Genomic DNA, 16,471 nt, shown 5'->3' on the forward strand with positions numbered 1-16,471 from the left:
AATTCATATTCGGCACACCAAAACATAATTGCTGGAATTCTACAGCAAACATGAAACACATAGTAACTGATGTTACGTGACACATAAGAAAATTGACACTAGAAGTAGGCAGCATAAAAATAAAATTGATTAAAATTGGATAAAGTATGGATTGGTATCATTCCATGTTGCGCATTTTGATGCTGCCCACTAATACAACCAATATTACTACAAGAATTATAAAATTAAAAAAGAACGCTGTGCATTTGTCATTATCGTAATTGTGATTTCATTTGTCGCTTGTAGGATTATGAGCTGATTGAGCACGCTGTTCCTTACAAATGCTGTCCTGACGTCATCAAATTATACTGCAAGGATCAATACGGTCAACAGTACACGGTATACCATAATTTATCATTACTATTACGTACACAAAATAATAATGATGAACTAATTTTTATCATCATTGTGATTGTGTTTTGGTTTTCGATAGGATGGTGAAGAATGGCAGAGTATCGACGATCCTTGCGTAAAGTACGTCTGCGAGCTTACACCGTCTCAAGACGTACAGAAAGTCAAGAAAGTTATTCATTGTCCCGAGTGCCCGAAAGTATGATATTTGCTTCCTTATTGTAATTTTGCAATTTTTTTCGATTCCCACATCTGATATTTAAAATATCATCTAAGTTAAATATTGTTTTTCTTAGACATCGGAGTATTACCCACCGTCCAAGATTCTGGGACAATGCTGCGGCATATGCAGACCATCGAAATGCGAGGATGATGAAGTCATATACGACGTCGACGAGACGTGGACCCCCAAATCCAAGCCGTGCATCGAAGCTAAATGCGTGAATGAGTTTGGGTCGCCGAAGATCGTTTACACCAGAGCGTCGTGCCCGACGATGCCCGCAGGATGCCCAGTTGTAAGTGGAGACTTATAGCCGCTAATCATTAGTATCTTAGACCGAGGAAGATTTATGACTTTAACGCCAGCGGGCTACTTAAATTTTGCCACCATTCTGTCGGGATAATTCAATGTTCTTGGTCACCGATTAATAAAATTTGCCGCTTCACTGAACTTGCCGCCCTAAGCTATAGCCCGCTTCGCCCCCTTCAAGTTCACCACTAATCTTAGATTTATAACTAAAAGTTTTAATTTTCCGATATATACTGTGATACGTATTTTTAATGCAATTTTTTTTCCTCTATTTATGAAGGACAAAATTATCCGAGACGAGAAAGATTGCTGTGACGTGTGCAATATAACAAGCGGTGGGTATTTAAGGGATCGAAATTATTGTAAATTTTCCAAACTTTGTTCTTAATATCTGTTGCTCTTTATCAGTGAATATCAGTATCGCGTCAATTGAATCATTTGTTGAAAGATGCGATCAGCATTTCTTGGAAATTCAAAAAATACAGGTATTATACAGGCTGATTCAAATTGTATGTCCATAGGACTATTTCTGAGCGAAGTCGTCAACTTTAGAAGTGTACTTCCATGCACAAAATTTTTCAAATCACACGCGGTTTCTTAAATTCGTTTTTTTTTTTCTTTTTTTGAGGGGTCGCATATACATGCAAAATATATAATATAATGCACGAAAAATGCATAATAAAATACATGAAAAATACATAAATAAACAGTTTTTATACAGTCCTCGTGTGCAAAAACTTTCAATTAGTGAAATGTAGAACCAGCTTCGAGAAATGATTTGCAGAAAATTCCATATTTTTATCTAAAAATATGGACAGTTTTTATACAATTTGAATCAGCCTGTATGCGGCGGAAAGTAGGAAAGTTCTTTCCACGTGAAAAATAACTTGCTACATGAGTGCGTAATTTGAATAACACTATAGTAAAATGACTCTTGGATAAATTAGGGTAAAAATATGACAAAACAATGGTATTTAAAATTATTGACTTTTGTTATTTTTCGTTGTTTAAACAATAAAGCATTTACAGAGAAAATAAGGAATACAGAGATAGTTGTAAAAAAGTAACAAAAATGTCAAGGGGTAAACTTGTTTATTGAAAAAATATGCAACTTTTATTTATCGGTATCCCTTTTCTAAGATTGGGGGGGGGGGGGAGTGAACCAGCGTACAGATTTTAATTTTTCTCATGTATTGCAATTACTATTTTCTCTGCCTTTTTTTTCATTGCAGTATGAGATCATCATTTAGAGATCAACTGATCGGACTTTTCCATCATTTATGCTGTCTTTTTCTTATGCGGTTATTTTCACCCCAAAATAACTTCCCTATGTTGCTGCCGTTTTCTGAGATCTGGCCTGTTTTCAAATAACACGGAGACTTGGGACATTGGCCATGAGTGTGTTTGATATTTATTATTATAAATTTTGTTGAGGAGATTGAGATGATCAAAATGATCAGTATTCATTCAGGAAGTTATGAACGGGAAAGCCGGAAAAATGGGGTAACGAGTGACGTTTGGTACATTATTTCTGTAGAGCAATGTGTCCACCAACTTCTTTTTTACCTGCATGTACCCCATTGTCACTCTGCTTTCGACATTTGCATGGAGTGCCAAAATAGCACGGTGCAATATACAAATTTTTTTTATTTCATCTGCACAACGGAAACTTTGTGCGCATCGAAAAAATTTTAGTCGTGTGCAGTCACTAACGCACAGCAGACTTGGCCAAATACGATTGAAAGCATTGTTTCTGTGAAAGTCAACAAAAAATTGTACACACACACACACAGTATTAGACAGTTGATTTGAAAAGAGAAAACTTTATCCCTAAAATTCAGTTTATGAAATAAGTGATTCAAATTAGTTTTCACTTCATTAATAACCAATCAATTTTAACACCTTTGAGGAAGGAACACCTGCATATACATACCTCGTGAATGCATTAGAGATACAAATGTTCCTTGGTGGTATTTAGGAATCAACACCTGCTGTTCCTTGGAAAGTGGTGTCAAAATCTTTCCCCCCCCCCGTTCCACCAAAACCATGGTTGCTTCCAGAACGCAAGAATGCTGTTTGTTATGTGTGAAACTCCAGTTACTTTCGTAGACGAATGCCAATAGATGTGACTGGTCATGCTCTCGTTTGGATTTGGCTCCAATTTTGTGATGCTCATTTTCTTCCCTCAAACTTGGATTTCTCAACCCTCAACCACACTGATTTTGCTCAAAAAATCGTCTCAGCAATAGCATAATTATTAAAAACTCATGAGTAACTTAAGGGGAAGGTTGGAGAGTTCCAGTTTTTATGTATTTGCTAATTTTTCTTTTAATTCAAACAGAGATTCACTGCAGTGGTGTGACAGTGCCAGTGGAGAACACAATCGGATACTTCACGTACAACAGTCATCGCAAAGGACTCTGCAAGAACATTGAGCCAGTGTCTGACGTGTTGCAGTGCATCGGAGCATGTCATTCAGAATCATTGTATTCACTCGGTAACTAAAATATTATTCATCTTTTTTTAATTTTTCCTCCTCCTTTTTTCATAAGGTACCTTCGTAACCTCAGAAAAATACAGAATCAGGGCTGGACAAATCGCAAAAAAAAAAATCTAGGCGCCACAAATTTTTACCCGAAGAAAAGGGTCCAAAATAATGCTTCTTTCGTCTTTTACAGGTCATAGTCACCCTGTTTCATGTTGGCAGATATGCTGCTATAAATTCCAAACATTTTATGCCGCTCTGAACCTGTAATTTAGTAACTACAGTATACAAAGAAAATTTTAGGCACCAATACCAATTTTTTCGTCGCCATCGCGATCTGGCGCCTGGGATTTCTGTCAAGTCCTGCTGCATGAATCGTCAAAATATGTGTGGTCTTTTTTTTATTAAGGCACCGTACTTAGAATAAAGAGTAATTTAAAATTCTGTATGCACTGGTTTAGCAGTCCCGGTTTAATACACATCCCTTTCTTTTTTTCCTTGCAGAAGAAGGGGACTTCAAGAGCAACTGCCAGTGCTGCAAGATGAATATAACAGTTTCAAGACGGATCAAATTGTACTGTTACGATGGATCCGTGCTCTTCAAGATGTTCCAAGTCCCGCAGACGTGCGAATGTTCGAAATGTGCCCCCAAAGGTGACCTTCGCGGAAAACCTGAAAGAATAAAAACAAAAGCCTTCCATTCGAAGACAAACAATTCTCCTTGGGCAAGATTAGAACAAGAAAGTCCGTCATCGCAGCAACAACCGCAAGACTTCGGCTTCCAACAAGAGCCTCAGGAATTCGGCTTCCAACAAGAGCCCCAGGAATTTGGCTTCCAGCAAGAGCCTCAAGACTTTAGCTTTCAGCAACAGCCGCAAGAAATGGGCTTCCAACAAGAGCCTCAGGAATTCAGCTTCCAGCAAGAGCCCCAGGAATTTGGCTTCCAGCAAGAGCCTCAAGACTTTAGCTTCCAGCAACAGCCGCAAGAAATGGGCTTCCAACAAGAGCCTCAGGAATTCGGCTTCCAGCAAGAACCTCAAGACTTTGGCTTCCAACAAGAGCCTCAAGACTTTAGCTTCCAGCAAGAACCAAAAGAATTCAGCTTCCAGCAAGAACCCCAGGACTTCAGCTTCCAACAAGAATCAGAAGATCACAGTTTCCAACAGCAATCCCATGATTTCAGCTTCAAGCACAAAACTGAAGACGATGAGCAGAATGTGAGAAATGCCAATTTAGGCCAAGAGCCTGAAGACTTCGATTTCAACTGAGAATAAGGACCTGAGTATTAAGTTTTTCCTAAAAGTGATTAGAAAAATTTCGAACGGAATAAAATTGACGATATAGTTTGAAGATATTGAAAAACAAAAACTGATAATAAAATGTAATCATATTTTGATCAACCCGAACACTTAACACATCCTAAAATTTGTTTTTTTAATTTTTGTTTTTTGTATTTGTCATATGGTAGTAACTGTGTTACTGGACGAGATTCTCATATTTCCAAAAGTTTTCAATAAATTATGTTTAAAATTTAAAAAAGAAATGAGTTTTTGCACTCTGGCTTTAAGAGAATTTGAGAACTTTAAAGAATTTTTTCCCCTAATTTGCTGAGAGAAAAACACCATATTCCTCGCATAGCCAGCATGCATTGGAACTCGAGAGACACTAGTTTTTGAATGTTAGGGTCTGGTCCATTTCCTGGCATGCCGGGAGAAACAAGGATTGATAAGGATCACAATATGCATTCAGCCAATTCAATGAATTGGAATAAAGTTATTTAATAATTTCTTAGAATGAAAAATATTTTAGAAGAAATAATTTTTTATCACTGGGACTAGAATTTCCAGACATGCTGTTAAAGACAACCTGTTTCTGGCATGCTGGTCTCCATCGCTGTTTCCCAACATGCCGGCTACTGTGAAGGAATATGGTATAATTTCCGTAGGGAAGGAAATTTTTCAGTGATTTTGGAGGCACTGTTTTCAAATCTAGCATTGGTTTTGTCAGAGTGGCTCTACTTTTTGAGACAAAGTGAAAATTAAATTTCAATTGTAATACATAAGCAGCATACAAATGACATTAGGAGTGTGTGAAGCGTAAATCAATAATAAACTTAATATCAAAAAATGAAGACCACTGATATCTGTTCATGATATAAATATAATATATTGAATAAAATAAGAAAATTAATAAAAAATTGAAAGTAAAAATTCAATGCAAAAATTAGTGGCAGCACAGATTATACTAAAATGTTAGGAGATGTGCAATGCTGAATGAGTTCTTGAGATGATGCAGCATTATCTCAAAAACTCCAATTCAGTAAAACCAACACCAATTTTAAAATCAACAGCCCCAATATATCCTAAAATCTTTAACATTTCCTTAGGAACCATTTTTTTAGCAGTGTAATTATTCTAGTCAACAGCTTGCTGAAGGAAGAACAATGAAAAAACAAGATCAGAACCGCCCTTTTAAATCAAAAGGTGTTGTCACTGCCGAAACAAAAAGGTTTTAAGGAGGCAAAATATCTTTTAATTTTTGAAACACAAAGCATCAAGTTGTGTGGCAAGATATCCCATAAACGTTGCTGAGAGGGGGTTAAATTAAAGAAAAGAAAAATTTTTGAGATGGCCTGCTGTCATTTGCCTTAGCTCTATCCAAAAATTAACACACTATTTGAAGAAGTAAATAGATGTGAGATGTATCCCAAACTTTAAGCAAGTATCCAGGAATGTACAGTCCTGGAAAGGTGTTCACACAGAAATGGATGACATAGTGTGTGGTATAACGATTTTCTTTATTCAATGTTTGTTTTTAGGATGAGATTTAGTAATACTGTATTGTATCTCAATCAGTGTTAAATTCTAAATAAATTGCTGTGTTTCTCACCCACAACACTTAACAAGAATTATCAAATAAATAAAAACAAGTAAAGAATACAAGTGGTGCACAATTCTAAATTCATTTTCTAGACATTTATTTGCTTCATTTTCAGACAGAAATAACCATAGATTTGCTGCAGAAAAGCAACAAAATTCCAATTGCATCAGGAAAAAACATGCCACAATCTGAGCACTTGTTGGAAAATAATACAACTGAAACTACTTAACCAGGAGGCCATGTCATCTGGCGTTTGCCGAAAACGTGAATATGCAAGTGATAAACTGATTGAGCACCATCAGGTCCATTGTTAATAACTGCAAATAATGTTTAGAAAAAAGCTGATTGAGTGAACTGAAGAACAAGGAGACAACTAAATCAGAATTATAATTAATCATTTTTTTTGTCCTAGAACTCTTTTCGGTTGTAAAGTATGCTATATAGATATACAGTACATCAATTTCAAGAAGCATTCAAATGAAACCTGTTTGAACCATGTTGACTATGGAATGTGAACTGCCTAAAGAAGTTATATTCATACAACTTCTTTAGGCTTCAAATTCAGATTCTTCTTCCAATTCCCAAACCATTTTTACATTGGTTGAGCAGAAACCACAGTTTTTCTTTGAGATTGGGGAATTTGGTATACCAAAACAATAGGAGAGGTGCCCGCCTCAATGCTATGGATGATTACTCTTCAAAAAGTATGCATTACTGTATTTTCCCTCCATATAATCTGCAGATTACCTGTTTAAAAAGTGGTTAAACATTAAAAAATGTGGATTATCTACCACTGAGGGCAATCTGCAGAAAATAATGCTATCAGCCTGATGAGCCTGAATATGAAGTTTTTGATTGAACTGTAAATTTTATTCTTTGTGTAAATAATGCTATTGTTTCGTATAAATAAATTTAATTAATTACCGTACCAATGGATCGATTATTGAAACACAAGGTAAGTTTTTAATATTATTTTTCTTTAAACCCTGTGAATAATAAGCCACCACGGATTATACACTTTTTTTTTCTTCCTTCAAATTTTGCATGATGGGCTACCACAGATTATACACAGAAAAATATGGTATATTAATATCACAATACAGACTATTTTTCTAAAATTACTTTTGTTTTTTATTGGATGCCTAGAAATTCTGAACAGATTCTATTCAAAAATGCACCTTATCTATTATGATGACAAAAGTACCTTAAAACCTCTTTTTTGCGGTTACCAGCAAGCAAAAAAAATTTGTCCCTAAAAGAGGGGTGACCATTAATCAGGAGTTTAATATGCATACTTTTATTACACGAGGGGGGGGGGGGAATATTTAGCCATAAAAGAGGGGTGACCGCATATGAGGGTACGTCTGTTAAGAGCGGCTTTACTGTGCAGCCTTTCATGGAAGCCAGATGGCAGCATGAACACGAAGCAAGCGCAACTCAACAACATAAATATGTTAGGCTAAGCATGCACTCAGAACACACATTTTTGCATGTGCCAATTCGTTAGAAATTCTGTAGAGGAATGTGTATGAGTTGCATGTTCGGTTAAGCAGTAGTAGTACAGCCTTTCAATGGTAAATGTTCCCAATAGAAAACATCTGTTTTAATTTAATTAAAAAAATTTTTTTTTTTTCATGAAACTTCTTGACTTGTTTTTGAAGGTGCAAGATTCCAAACTTTATTTTTATTTTATTTATTTTTTAAAAAACTTCATTGATTACATGTCAACTTTTTTTTTAAATCAACCTATCAACCAACCGAGTTTTAAGGAAGAATAAAGAAGAATAAAAAAAATTTGTTTTCAATTTCAATTTTGTTTCTGTGGACATGGGCAGTTCCAGAAAACAGGGGGGGGGGGAATTCAATTTCTCAGTTAATAGCTCTAAACTCAATAATCAGAAGAGGAAATAAAAGAAAAAAATTTATGATGAAAATTTAATCCGAATTTGAATTCAGCCTGTAAAAGGTTAATCTACAACAAAAATATGGATGGATATTTTACTCATCATGAATCTGTAACTGAAGATGATTCAATTAAATATGATTCTCAAATTTGGACCATACCACAATTTAACAGAAGAAACCCAATGCATTCAAAAATATGCATTGTCATTCACGAAAACCTGCTACTCTAGCTTCCAAGAAACACAAAATTCCCAACATTTTCTTTCCCAACACAATATCTGAATTTTCCAACAAAGCACCAAAAATCATGCCATGTCTCATTCCATTTTGACAATTATTATCTTGACTTTTTCTTTGACATGATAAATCTATAATGAACATAATGATATAGATATTAACAGCTATGATGATGACTTGGTTATCCACCCAAAGGAGGCCATGACATCTGTCTGCCTCCCAGCACATAAATATGAAGGTGCTTTACAAATTGCCCAGCATCAGTGCCTGTGTCAATAGCTGTCATGAGTAAATACAACCGTTATAAATTTGATTAAAAAATACTTTGATCATCCAGAAAGCATCACCTATGACATCCCTATGCAGTTGGATGAACCCTAAGTAAACTTCAATTCCCATTCTCACACCCCTTATATAGCTGCCAACCTTGGAGAATGGGAATTAGGAAGAATTCCTTGCAGATCTTAATTCTATAAACAAATATAAAAGATTTTTGAAAACAAATTAGGAAGTTTTTCCCTTTTGAAAAAATATGACATTGTGCTAACTTTCACCAAAGTACACAATCATCACCCGACATTAGGTTAAATTACACTCAAATGAAATCACAACAACCAAAAAATTAACATTAGATTCACAAACGGAACTTACAGGAGGTATGATCATCTTATAAATTTGACTATCGAGGGGCAAAACTAACTCTGTTTTGGTTAGTTTTTTCTCGTACCAAAATGAAACATTTCTTTGACATGATAAGAACCATTTATATTATACATATGACATCAATTTGAAAGGGGAGAGAAACTCAAGCAAAAGACTTTTTCCGGATAAAATATCTAGGTTTCCCCTCCCCCACAGAAAAGTAGGGGGTTTTTTTTGGCAATCACAGCCGAAATTCAAAAGATATAAGAATTTCTCAGGAGTCTAAGAAATAGGATAGAAATTCAGAAGACTTGGCAACTATGTCTTTATGCTATTCAATTTTCATTTTCACACTCCTTCAGATAGCCAAAAATATTTTCAAGCTGACACCCCTGGTTAAAAACCACAATAATAAACAGATGTTACTTTCTGGATGACTTCCATACATGAAAAAAAAGTGATATTAAAAAAATTTCACAGAATAAAAAGCCTTTCACAATCACTTATACAGCCACATTTTTAAAGCTGTTTCCCACTGATGAATAGTTTTTTGAAGACAGGTGGTTTCAGAGCTGTTGGGTTTGAGAAACCTAACTGCAGTACTTTTGCCAACTGTATACAGGGTTTATGGAAATTTTGCCTCTGACATTTCAACCCTAATATCTCACCTGCCTTGACCATGAGAGCAACAAAGAGTAAGTGCGTGATTGACCATATCAGTGACTGAGTGATTTTTTGGCCATGAGTGGAATGACCTAACACTGACCAAGTAAATGACCAAGTGAGTGAGTGTGACTGCATGAGTGAATGGGTGTGAGTGACTGCATGAGTGAATGGCCATATGAGTGACCAATTGAAGGATGTGACATTAGAATGAGTGGTGGTATGTGACTACATGAGACCAAGTGAGTGTGGACACACAGTCACTAAATTGATCACTCACACAGCTACGCACTTGATCGCTAAAATGGTCACTCACTTGGTCCTTCATATGATCACTTACTCACCCATACAGGCACTCAATTACTCATATGGCCTTATCATGCAAAACTGTTCCTTTGTGTGGTGAGCAGAAAAGGCTGCAACAATATGGGAAGCACTTCCTCCAAGAAGACACAGTACATTATGCCAGTCAGTCAGACGTTCTTTCCCTTTTTTCTTACTAGTCAATCATTTGCATACAGCAAACGCTCAACAGTTACGTTCTGAAGAAGTGCTGCTTCTCCACCAGAGCAGAAATGGTGTCAGAAGTGAGGACTTGTGCTTGTTAGACATGTTTCTCAGTTTTGCTTTTCTGACACTCTGAATGGATTGTGACATGTTCCATTATATCTTGATGGCTACGATGACCTGTCCAACTTTTCTAAACAGTTTAAAAACACCCTGTATAGAAAGGGCTGTCACACGCCACAGTACTAAAAGTGGCAAACAAAGGTTTCCTCCATCGAATTTTAAAATTGCAAAAAAATATTTGAAAATATGATTTCATGTAATTGAAAATAATGGAACTTGCTAATAGGAAATTGACATGGTCTGTGTACGAAATGTAAAACAAAAACAGCAAAGACCAACATAAAGGTTCTACCGCACACAGCAAATGTGCTGCAACTGTAATCTTCACCAAAAAATAGGAATACTAATAAGGAGCATTGTTAAAAATTTGGGCAAAATCTGTACTGTTCAAGCATTTCAGCTTCATGAAAATGTTCCAAAAGATACATACCAACTCTGTAGCCATTATCCAAATCTCTCTCAGCTGCTACTTTCTTCGCAACTAACAGCAGGTGGCCGAGTAACTAAAAAAGAATAGAATATCCCATCAACGTAAAAAAAAACCATCATATGATGTCAATTATATCATGTTAAACCATATTTTGAAGACAGAAGAGAAACAATCTTCATGGTGAGTGAATGATCATTCATTTGTATTTGTTTGGATATCAAGACAGGCATTATAATTAAAAGATTCTTATGCAAATCTCAAATGTTGCAATATGTTTAGCGCATGTAAAAAATATGTTGAAATCTAGTTTATCACTTGATGAAATGTTTTGCATGGAAGAGAACGTATCATACAAATAACAAGGAAAACTAGGGATATTTAGGGATTGCATGGTATTTCGGCTCATGTCACCAGATTTATAAAACAAAATCTATTTTCCTAATACCAAGCAAATTTATATGACTGGTAATTATGACCGTCTAATTTATATGACGGTAAATTAAAGTTATTGTCAAATTTATAGATATACCTGCAACTGTGTTATTCAACATATTTGAATTTGTGCATTTTATTTTTATTGTAAGCTTAGAGTGCTGACGGTACTTCAAAGTAACACATCAATGAATTTGCTGTATTGTAAGTAATTTTTAGAGAATTTTTTATTTTTTTTATTTCTATGGCTCAGTTAGAACAAAAACGACAGACCAAAAGATTTACACAATAATTATTTCATTTTTTTGATAATATAGTACTAAAAGGGTTTACCATGTTAAGAGATAGGAAAAATGCCACGTAGGATTTGCCCAATTCAGCACTTAATTTGATATTTATGCTTGGAATTCGCAACATGTTCCATTTATTTTGATAGTTCATTTTCAACTTGGACAAGCACTGATACTCTGTATAATGTTTTTGTCTATTGCATTGTGTGTTGTTGTTTTTTTTTAGGTTGGTGTGATTCTGAGCAAGTTTGTTAGCCTGTCATTCTTATTCATAGTTACAATTGAAGCAGTACACACATATATATATATATATATATATAACCTTCTTTTCATTCCCACCAATCATTTTTTGCTATTTCAATGTAAACACTTCTACATAAGACAATCTGCTGGTTTAATTACGGCAATTGGCAGTTGTCTCAAAGAACTTCTAGGTTTTGCCAAAATATGTTCAGCATATTAAATTGCTTCAAGCGGTCAGCCTCGATATCTTTAATCTATCCCTATATTTTTTTACTCCTAGCAAATAGCTGAGTGAAATGATTAAAATATTTTTTATAACATCAATTAATACTACGTGTTCATGAAAAATATTCAATAAAAATTTGATTAATCAGGCAATTAATCACATTCAATTTCAAGTTTAAAACTTTAATCGATTCTCAGCCATATATAACTCACCCCTTCATCCTCTTCAGAAGCATCATCCAGTGAAGGAATAAGTTTCCGAGGAATAACTAAAAAATGGACTGGAGCTTGAGGAGATATATCATTGAAAGCAATGCACTGTGGAAGAAAACAATATGTCAATGAACACAAAGTTTCGGAAGTTTTCCAATTCAAAAGTGTGTTTTCATTTTAACAACAGAGAAGGAATGGAAAATAAACCACAGACAGAGACACCGTGTAAGCTTTTCTAATGAATCCGCAGTCAACAAGTGCTGCCAAGTTTTGTCTGTCTGTCTTAGTGCACATTCCTTAGCTAAAGGTGGAGTATTTCGTGACCACAATACACATGGATGTGAAATCTCAGAAAACACTTGAGGACAACACATAGCATGCACATACAGAATCTTGACGTAAAAAAAAGACTGATATTGAAATAAAATATGGATGAAACGAACATTAAAAATAGACAGAAACAATGACCTTATCATCTTCATATATTATGTCAGCTGGAATGCTCTTATCCAAAATCTTTGAGAAGATGGTCGGCTTATAATCCTTCACAGATGCCTGAGCTTTCTTCACTTCATCACCAACACTTGCCATGCTTCTCACTTGAATGTACTACACAAAAATTGGATTATAAAGCTGTAATTATATGGCAATTCACTAAATCCTTGACAATAAAAAAAAATAGGATAAAATAAAAAACATGGCAGCACAAGCAATGGTTATAAAGACAATTGCCAGAAAATACAAACTAAACTCAGGGCCATCTTAAGAGCACCATGGGGGCCCCCGGGCCAAATGATTTTTGTGAGGCCCTATCTGGCCAATTTTCAAAAAATTCAACTACTTCTTGTTTGTCTGATGCCCCTATTTCCTTGAAATGCCCGTGTGGGCCCATGCGTTAAGACGGCGCTGACTAAACTAGCATTATCTTGCGCCAAACAAACAGCCCAAACCCAAAGTAGAAAAGTGCTAAGTTATATAGTTTTAACAGAAAAGTATCAAATATGTATGGCTTTCTGATATTGCCAATTCCTTTGTGATCCATACAATGTTTCATATCATCCAAACCATTAAATCTAGCAAATATTGCCAGGAATCAAATGATAGCATCTCAGTGGTGTGGTGGTAAGATACTCGTTTACCCCCGTGACCCATTGCTGTCACGGTCCCAGGGAAAATATTTTTCCTTACGGGTTTGAGGTGAACACCGGTAGATTGCGCCTTCATTTCCAACCCAACTCATTAATGGCAGTAAATTGCAATATAGCGATATTACCAGAGTTGGTGTTTGATGAAGTAGGAATCAAATGGTAAAAAAGAAAAAAAAATCACTGAACTTTTTTTTTCTTCATGCTATGGCTAATCCAGCTGAGGCTAAGATCCCATAAGTGAGGTTGCCGCCCAATTGGTGTTTTCCAATTGCCACCAAAGTTCTTAGCAACTCAAAAAATTTTCATTTGACTAACACGTTCAAAATCGTAGAACTAAATTATTGCCGCCAAAAACATTTTACAACATTCACATACCCACAAAATAAGCAAAATAGAAAAATGTAACACCAAAAGTCAATGCCAACTAGTGTTTGAAACCATGTGAGTGGTACGTTTCAGGCAGGGAAACTAGACTTCCTAGACTTCTACTCGTATGACACTGACTTCTGTTAAAAACTGGTTTTTTCTATCATATTAGAGATTATTCACTCATGAAAAAATGGAAAGATGCATATTAAGCAATGGGGTAGCACTGGGTTACCACTACAAGTCACTATAATTTTAATCCAGCAATCACATTCTTATTGAGCCCACAGAGTTTTTTCATGTGTGTACCGAGTGATAATATTTAAGAAAGATTCAGTAGTAATATTTAAATTCCAGAGAATATTCGTGTATATATCAGGAGGGATGGTCGCATTATTCAAAAGAAAAGTCCTTACTATACATTATTTTCAGTTGTGTATCTGGTCTAGGTTATATATATATATATATTTTTTTTTTCAATCTTCATCCCTAATCACAGAGTTACAACAGAAACAGCGACATGACCACATAAAAAGATTGCTACTGCAGGGAGTTTCACATTGAGGGGTTAGTGTGTAGGTCCCAGTCTAATTAGCCATTGAGTGCAGAAAATGACCACAGTGAGACAAAAATTATCAAATGATTCATCCCTTGCTTCATCTGGAATTTTTTATTTTTAATCTTCATCCTTCCTATTTAGACTGAGAATGTTATTGCTTTCGTCGTTACTTTTTTTTATTGTAATTTTTTTGTTTTAACAGCCATAGTGTGATCCTTTTTTATAGTGACGTGTTGCGCATTTTGTTCTTTAGCATGAAAGGTATCCAAAAGCATGACTTCATTTCAATCTTGGCAACTTCTCGTGATTTTGGACTGTTTTTCTCGCCAAAGGGAAAAAATCACCAACACATCCCCAAAAGAGAATAAATATACTATAGCTATACTCCAGCTATAGTTTTTTTCTTTGGCGACTTTCCTTGGCAATTCCCCTTCTAGCATGTTGGCACTCTTCCTGGTTGCGATGCTCTGCCATTTTCTTCCTATAGGTTACAATCATTATTAATAATCAGAATGTGAAGTTACATCTAGAAGTCACCAGTAATAACAGGATTTGTATGGTGCATGACTCTTTTTAATCAGTTGAGCCTGTTAACAGTCTGCTCCTCATTTTTTTGTTTGGTCATTTTAACAGTGGCATCTACTCTTTGATTTACCATATTGTAACATGTATAAGGAACCCCTGACTTTTTGGGCTTAAAATTCGGACAAAAGTTGAAAAGATATGTATTTAATGTTACACGTATATAAGAAACCTCTTATTTTTGGCAAAAAAAAGGGTTCCTTATACACATTAAAATAAGGTAATTCCAGTGCCATAACTAGCCATTCCTGTGCATGAATTTGCATCTAGCCCCCTCCCCCCCCCCCTATAATTCGGCCCTGTGAAGGTCAACCTGCCTAGTTACAGCACAGGGTAATTCTCTCAGGTTGTACATTCATTTCACAGCGTCATTTTTTTGTTTCAACAGCCATAGTATTATCCCTTTTTAGCGATGTGTTGATTTTTTTCTTTGGCAAGAAGGCATGACTTTGTCATGCTTTTGGGCATTTTTCTCACCAAGGGAAAAAAATCGTCAAAATGTGATTATACTATACATATCAATTGTATTATATATATAGCTGCTTCAACAAAGTTACAGCTTACTTTAGATCATCACATCAGTGAGTTATAACTGGGAACTATTCCCCCACATAATCAAATAATCAATAACCACTAGATCCACAGCCAAGGACTTTGTAGGATATACATTATTGAGCCTACCAAATGTTAAACGAAAATTCAAGCAAATTACCACAAATTACTTTCAAATAATTTTCTATGAGCAACTATTTAAAACTACTACTACAACATGCCATGTAACCACTGTACAAATTTGATATGAGACTAACTACACAATCGAGAACTTCTTCGATGTCAAGATAAACAAAGCTTCCCAAAGCTATAAATACAATCGAAGTTATTATAATCACTTTTTTGGATGGTACTACGGCTATCCCGTACCGTGGAGTCGCTTTCGAAAGCAATTTCGATGCCAAGGAAAGTACTTTTATAGGCATTGGGGGGGTAAAGCAACTTCCCTACGGTACGGCTTTGACTTACTTTTATTCTCCTTGGAGATGTGTGATAGTGCTGCCAAATTTTGTTTTTTAAAAAAACCAACCATTCATTGTCATGCTCAAAGTTTTTATCATGGAATAAGTTTTGTCACGCTGCTGCGATTTAAACTACTACTTTCTCTATCATTTGTTCAATAATTTGCGGCTATTTTTCTATTTGATGACTTTTTGTTTTCACGAATCGGCAATGTCCATAATTTTCTATGATGAAATATGGTCAGTTTTGTTTCCTATCCAACTCGTAAGCTCCCAGTTTTTTACGTAAGGTGACCATACGTCCCGTATTGCCCGGGTTGGTCCTGGTTCTTTTTTTTCCTGGCCATCCTGACTTTTTGGCAAAAGTGTCCCGGTTTTTCCCGTTTTCCACATGACGCCTACTTGGATTTTTATCCTTCATTGAATTCAAAAATTGAAATTATTTTTCAACTCATAAATTATATTAGGGACCATTCAAGTATTACGTAAGCTGATTTTCAGCCATTTTTGATCCGCTTCTCACTGTGCAGGTCTGGGTTCGAATCCCGGTTCGGGCATGGATGTTTACTAACACTAACAAATTCCCTGGACGGATCATACTGATCCCTT

At 35.5% G+C, this 16,471-nt stretch overlaps 2 protein-coding genes across 14 annotated transcripts in view; one reads left to right on the plus strand and one right to left on the minus strand.

Moving 5' to 3' along the window:
• LOC149071782 (hemocytin-like) overlaps positions 1 to 6,553 on the plus strand; it is a 218,274-nt gene extending 211,721 nt beyond the window's left edge. For both annotated transcript variants that reach the window (XM_089247586.1, XM_089247587.1), the window contains exons 92-97: positions 286 to 378; positions 473 to 589; positions 687 to 905; positions 1,200 to 1,254; positions 3,261 to 3,416; positions 3,909 to 6,553. In XM_089247586.1, coding sequence (XP_089103712.1) covers positions 286 to 378; positions 473 to 589; positions 687 to 905; positions 1,200 to 1,254; positions 3,261 to 3,416; positions 3,909 to 4,672 — 1,404 coding nt within the window. In that variant the 3' untranslated portion in view covers positions 4,673 to 6,553. The remainder of the gene's footprint in view (positions 1 to 285; positions 379 to 472; positions 590 to 686; positions 906 to 1,199; positions 1,255 to 3,260; positions 3,417 to 3,908) is intronic.
• On the minus strand, positions 6,365 to 15,885 carry HINT1 (histidine triad nucleotide binding protein 1). Of its 12 annotated transcripts, none has more exons than XM_089247590.1 (5): positions 15,740 to 15,885; positions 12,663 to 12,803; positions 12,195 to 12,299; positions 10,792 to 10,864; positions 6,365 to 8,705 (listed from the first exon to the last, which is right to left on the minus strand). In XM_089247590.1, the coding sequence occupies exons 1-5, from the start codon at positions 15,824 to 15,826 to the stop codon at positions 8,608 to 8,610; spliced, it is 504 nt and encodes a 167-aa protein (XP_089103716.1). In that variant the 5' UTR covers positions 15,827 to 15,885; the 3' UTR covers positions 6,365 to 8,607. The 12 variants fall into 12 exon arrangements, with proteins under 12 accessions (XP_089103716.1, XP_089103717.1, XP_089103723.1 ...); XM_089247591.1 differs by having other exon boundaries at positions 6,365 to 6,601; positions 15,740 to 15,884; XM_089247597.1 differs by having other exon boundaries at positions 6,365 to 6,601; positions 15,572 to 15,871.
• Positions 15,886 to 16,471: the final 586 nt, after the last annotated feature.

This window comes from Pholcus phalangioides, unplaced genomic scaffold (assembly GCF_987345545.1).
Source record: "Pholcus phalangioides strain wild (caught in Gottingen) unplaced genomic scaffold, Ppha-v1.0 ptg000018l_1, whole genome shotgun sequence".
NCBI lineage: Eukaryota > Metazoa > Arthropoda > Arachnida > Araneae > Pholcidae > Pholcus > Pholcus phalangioides.

Excerpts from the sequence above, each read along its gene's own strand:
- HINT1 (XM_089247588.1), bottom strand. The coding sequence starts at position 15,826 with ATGCCTATAAAAGTACTTTCCTTGGCATCGAAATTGCTTTCGAAAGCG. Across the intron at positions 12,804-15,658 it reads AAGAAGTTCTCGATTGTGTA|TACATTCAAGTGAGAAGCAT; the intron begins GTTAGTCTCATA and ends ATTTTTGTGTAG. Across the intron at positions 12,300-12,662 it reads TAATATATGAAGATGATAAG|TGCATTGCTTTCAATGATAT; the intron begins GTCATTGTTTCT and ends TTTCTTCCACAG.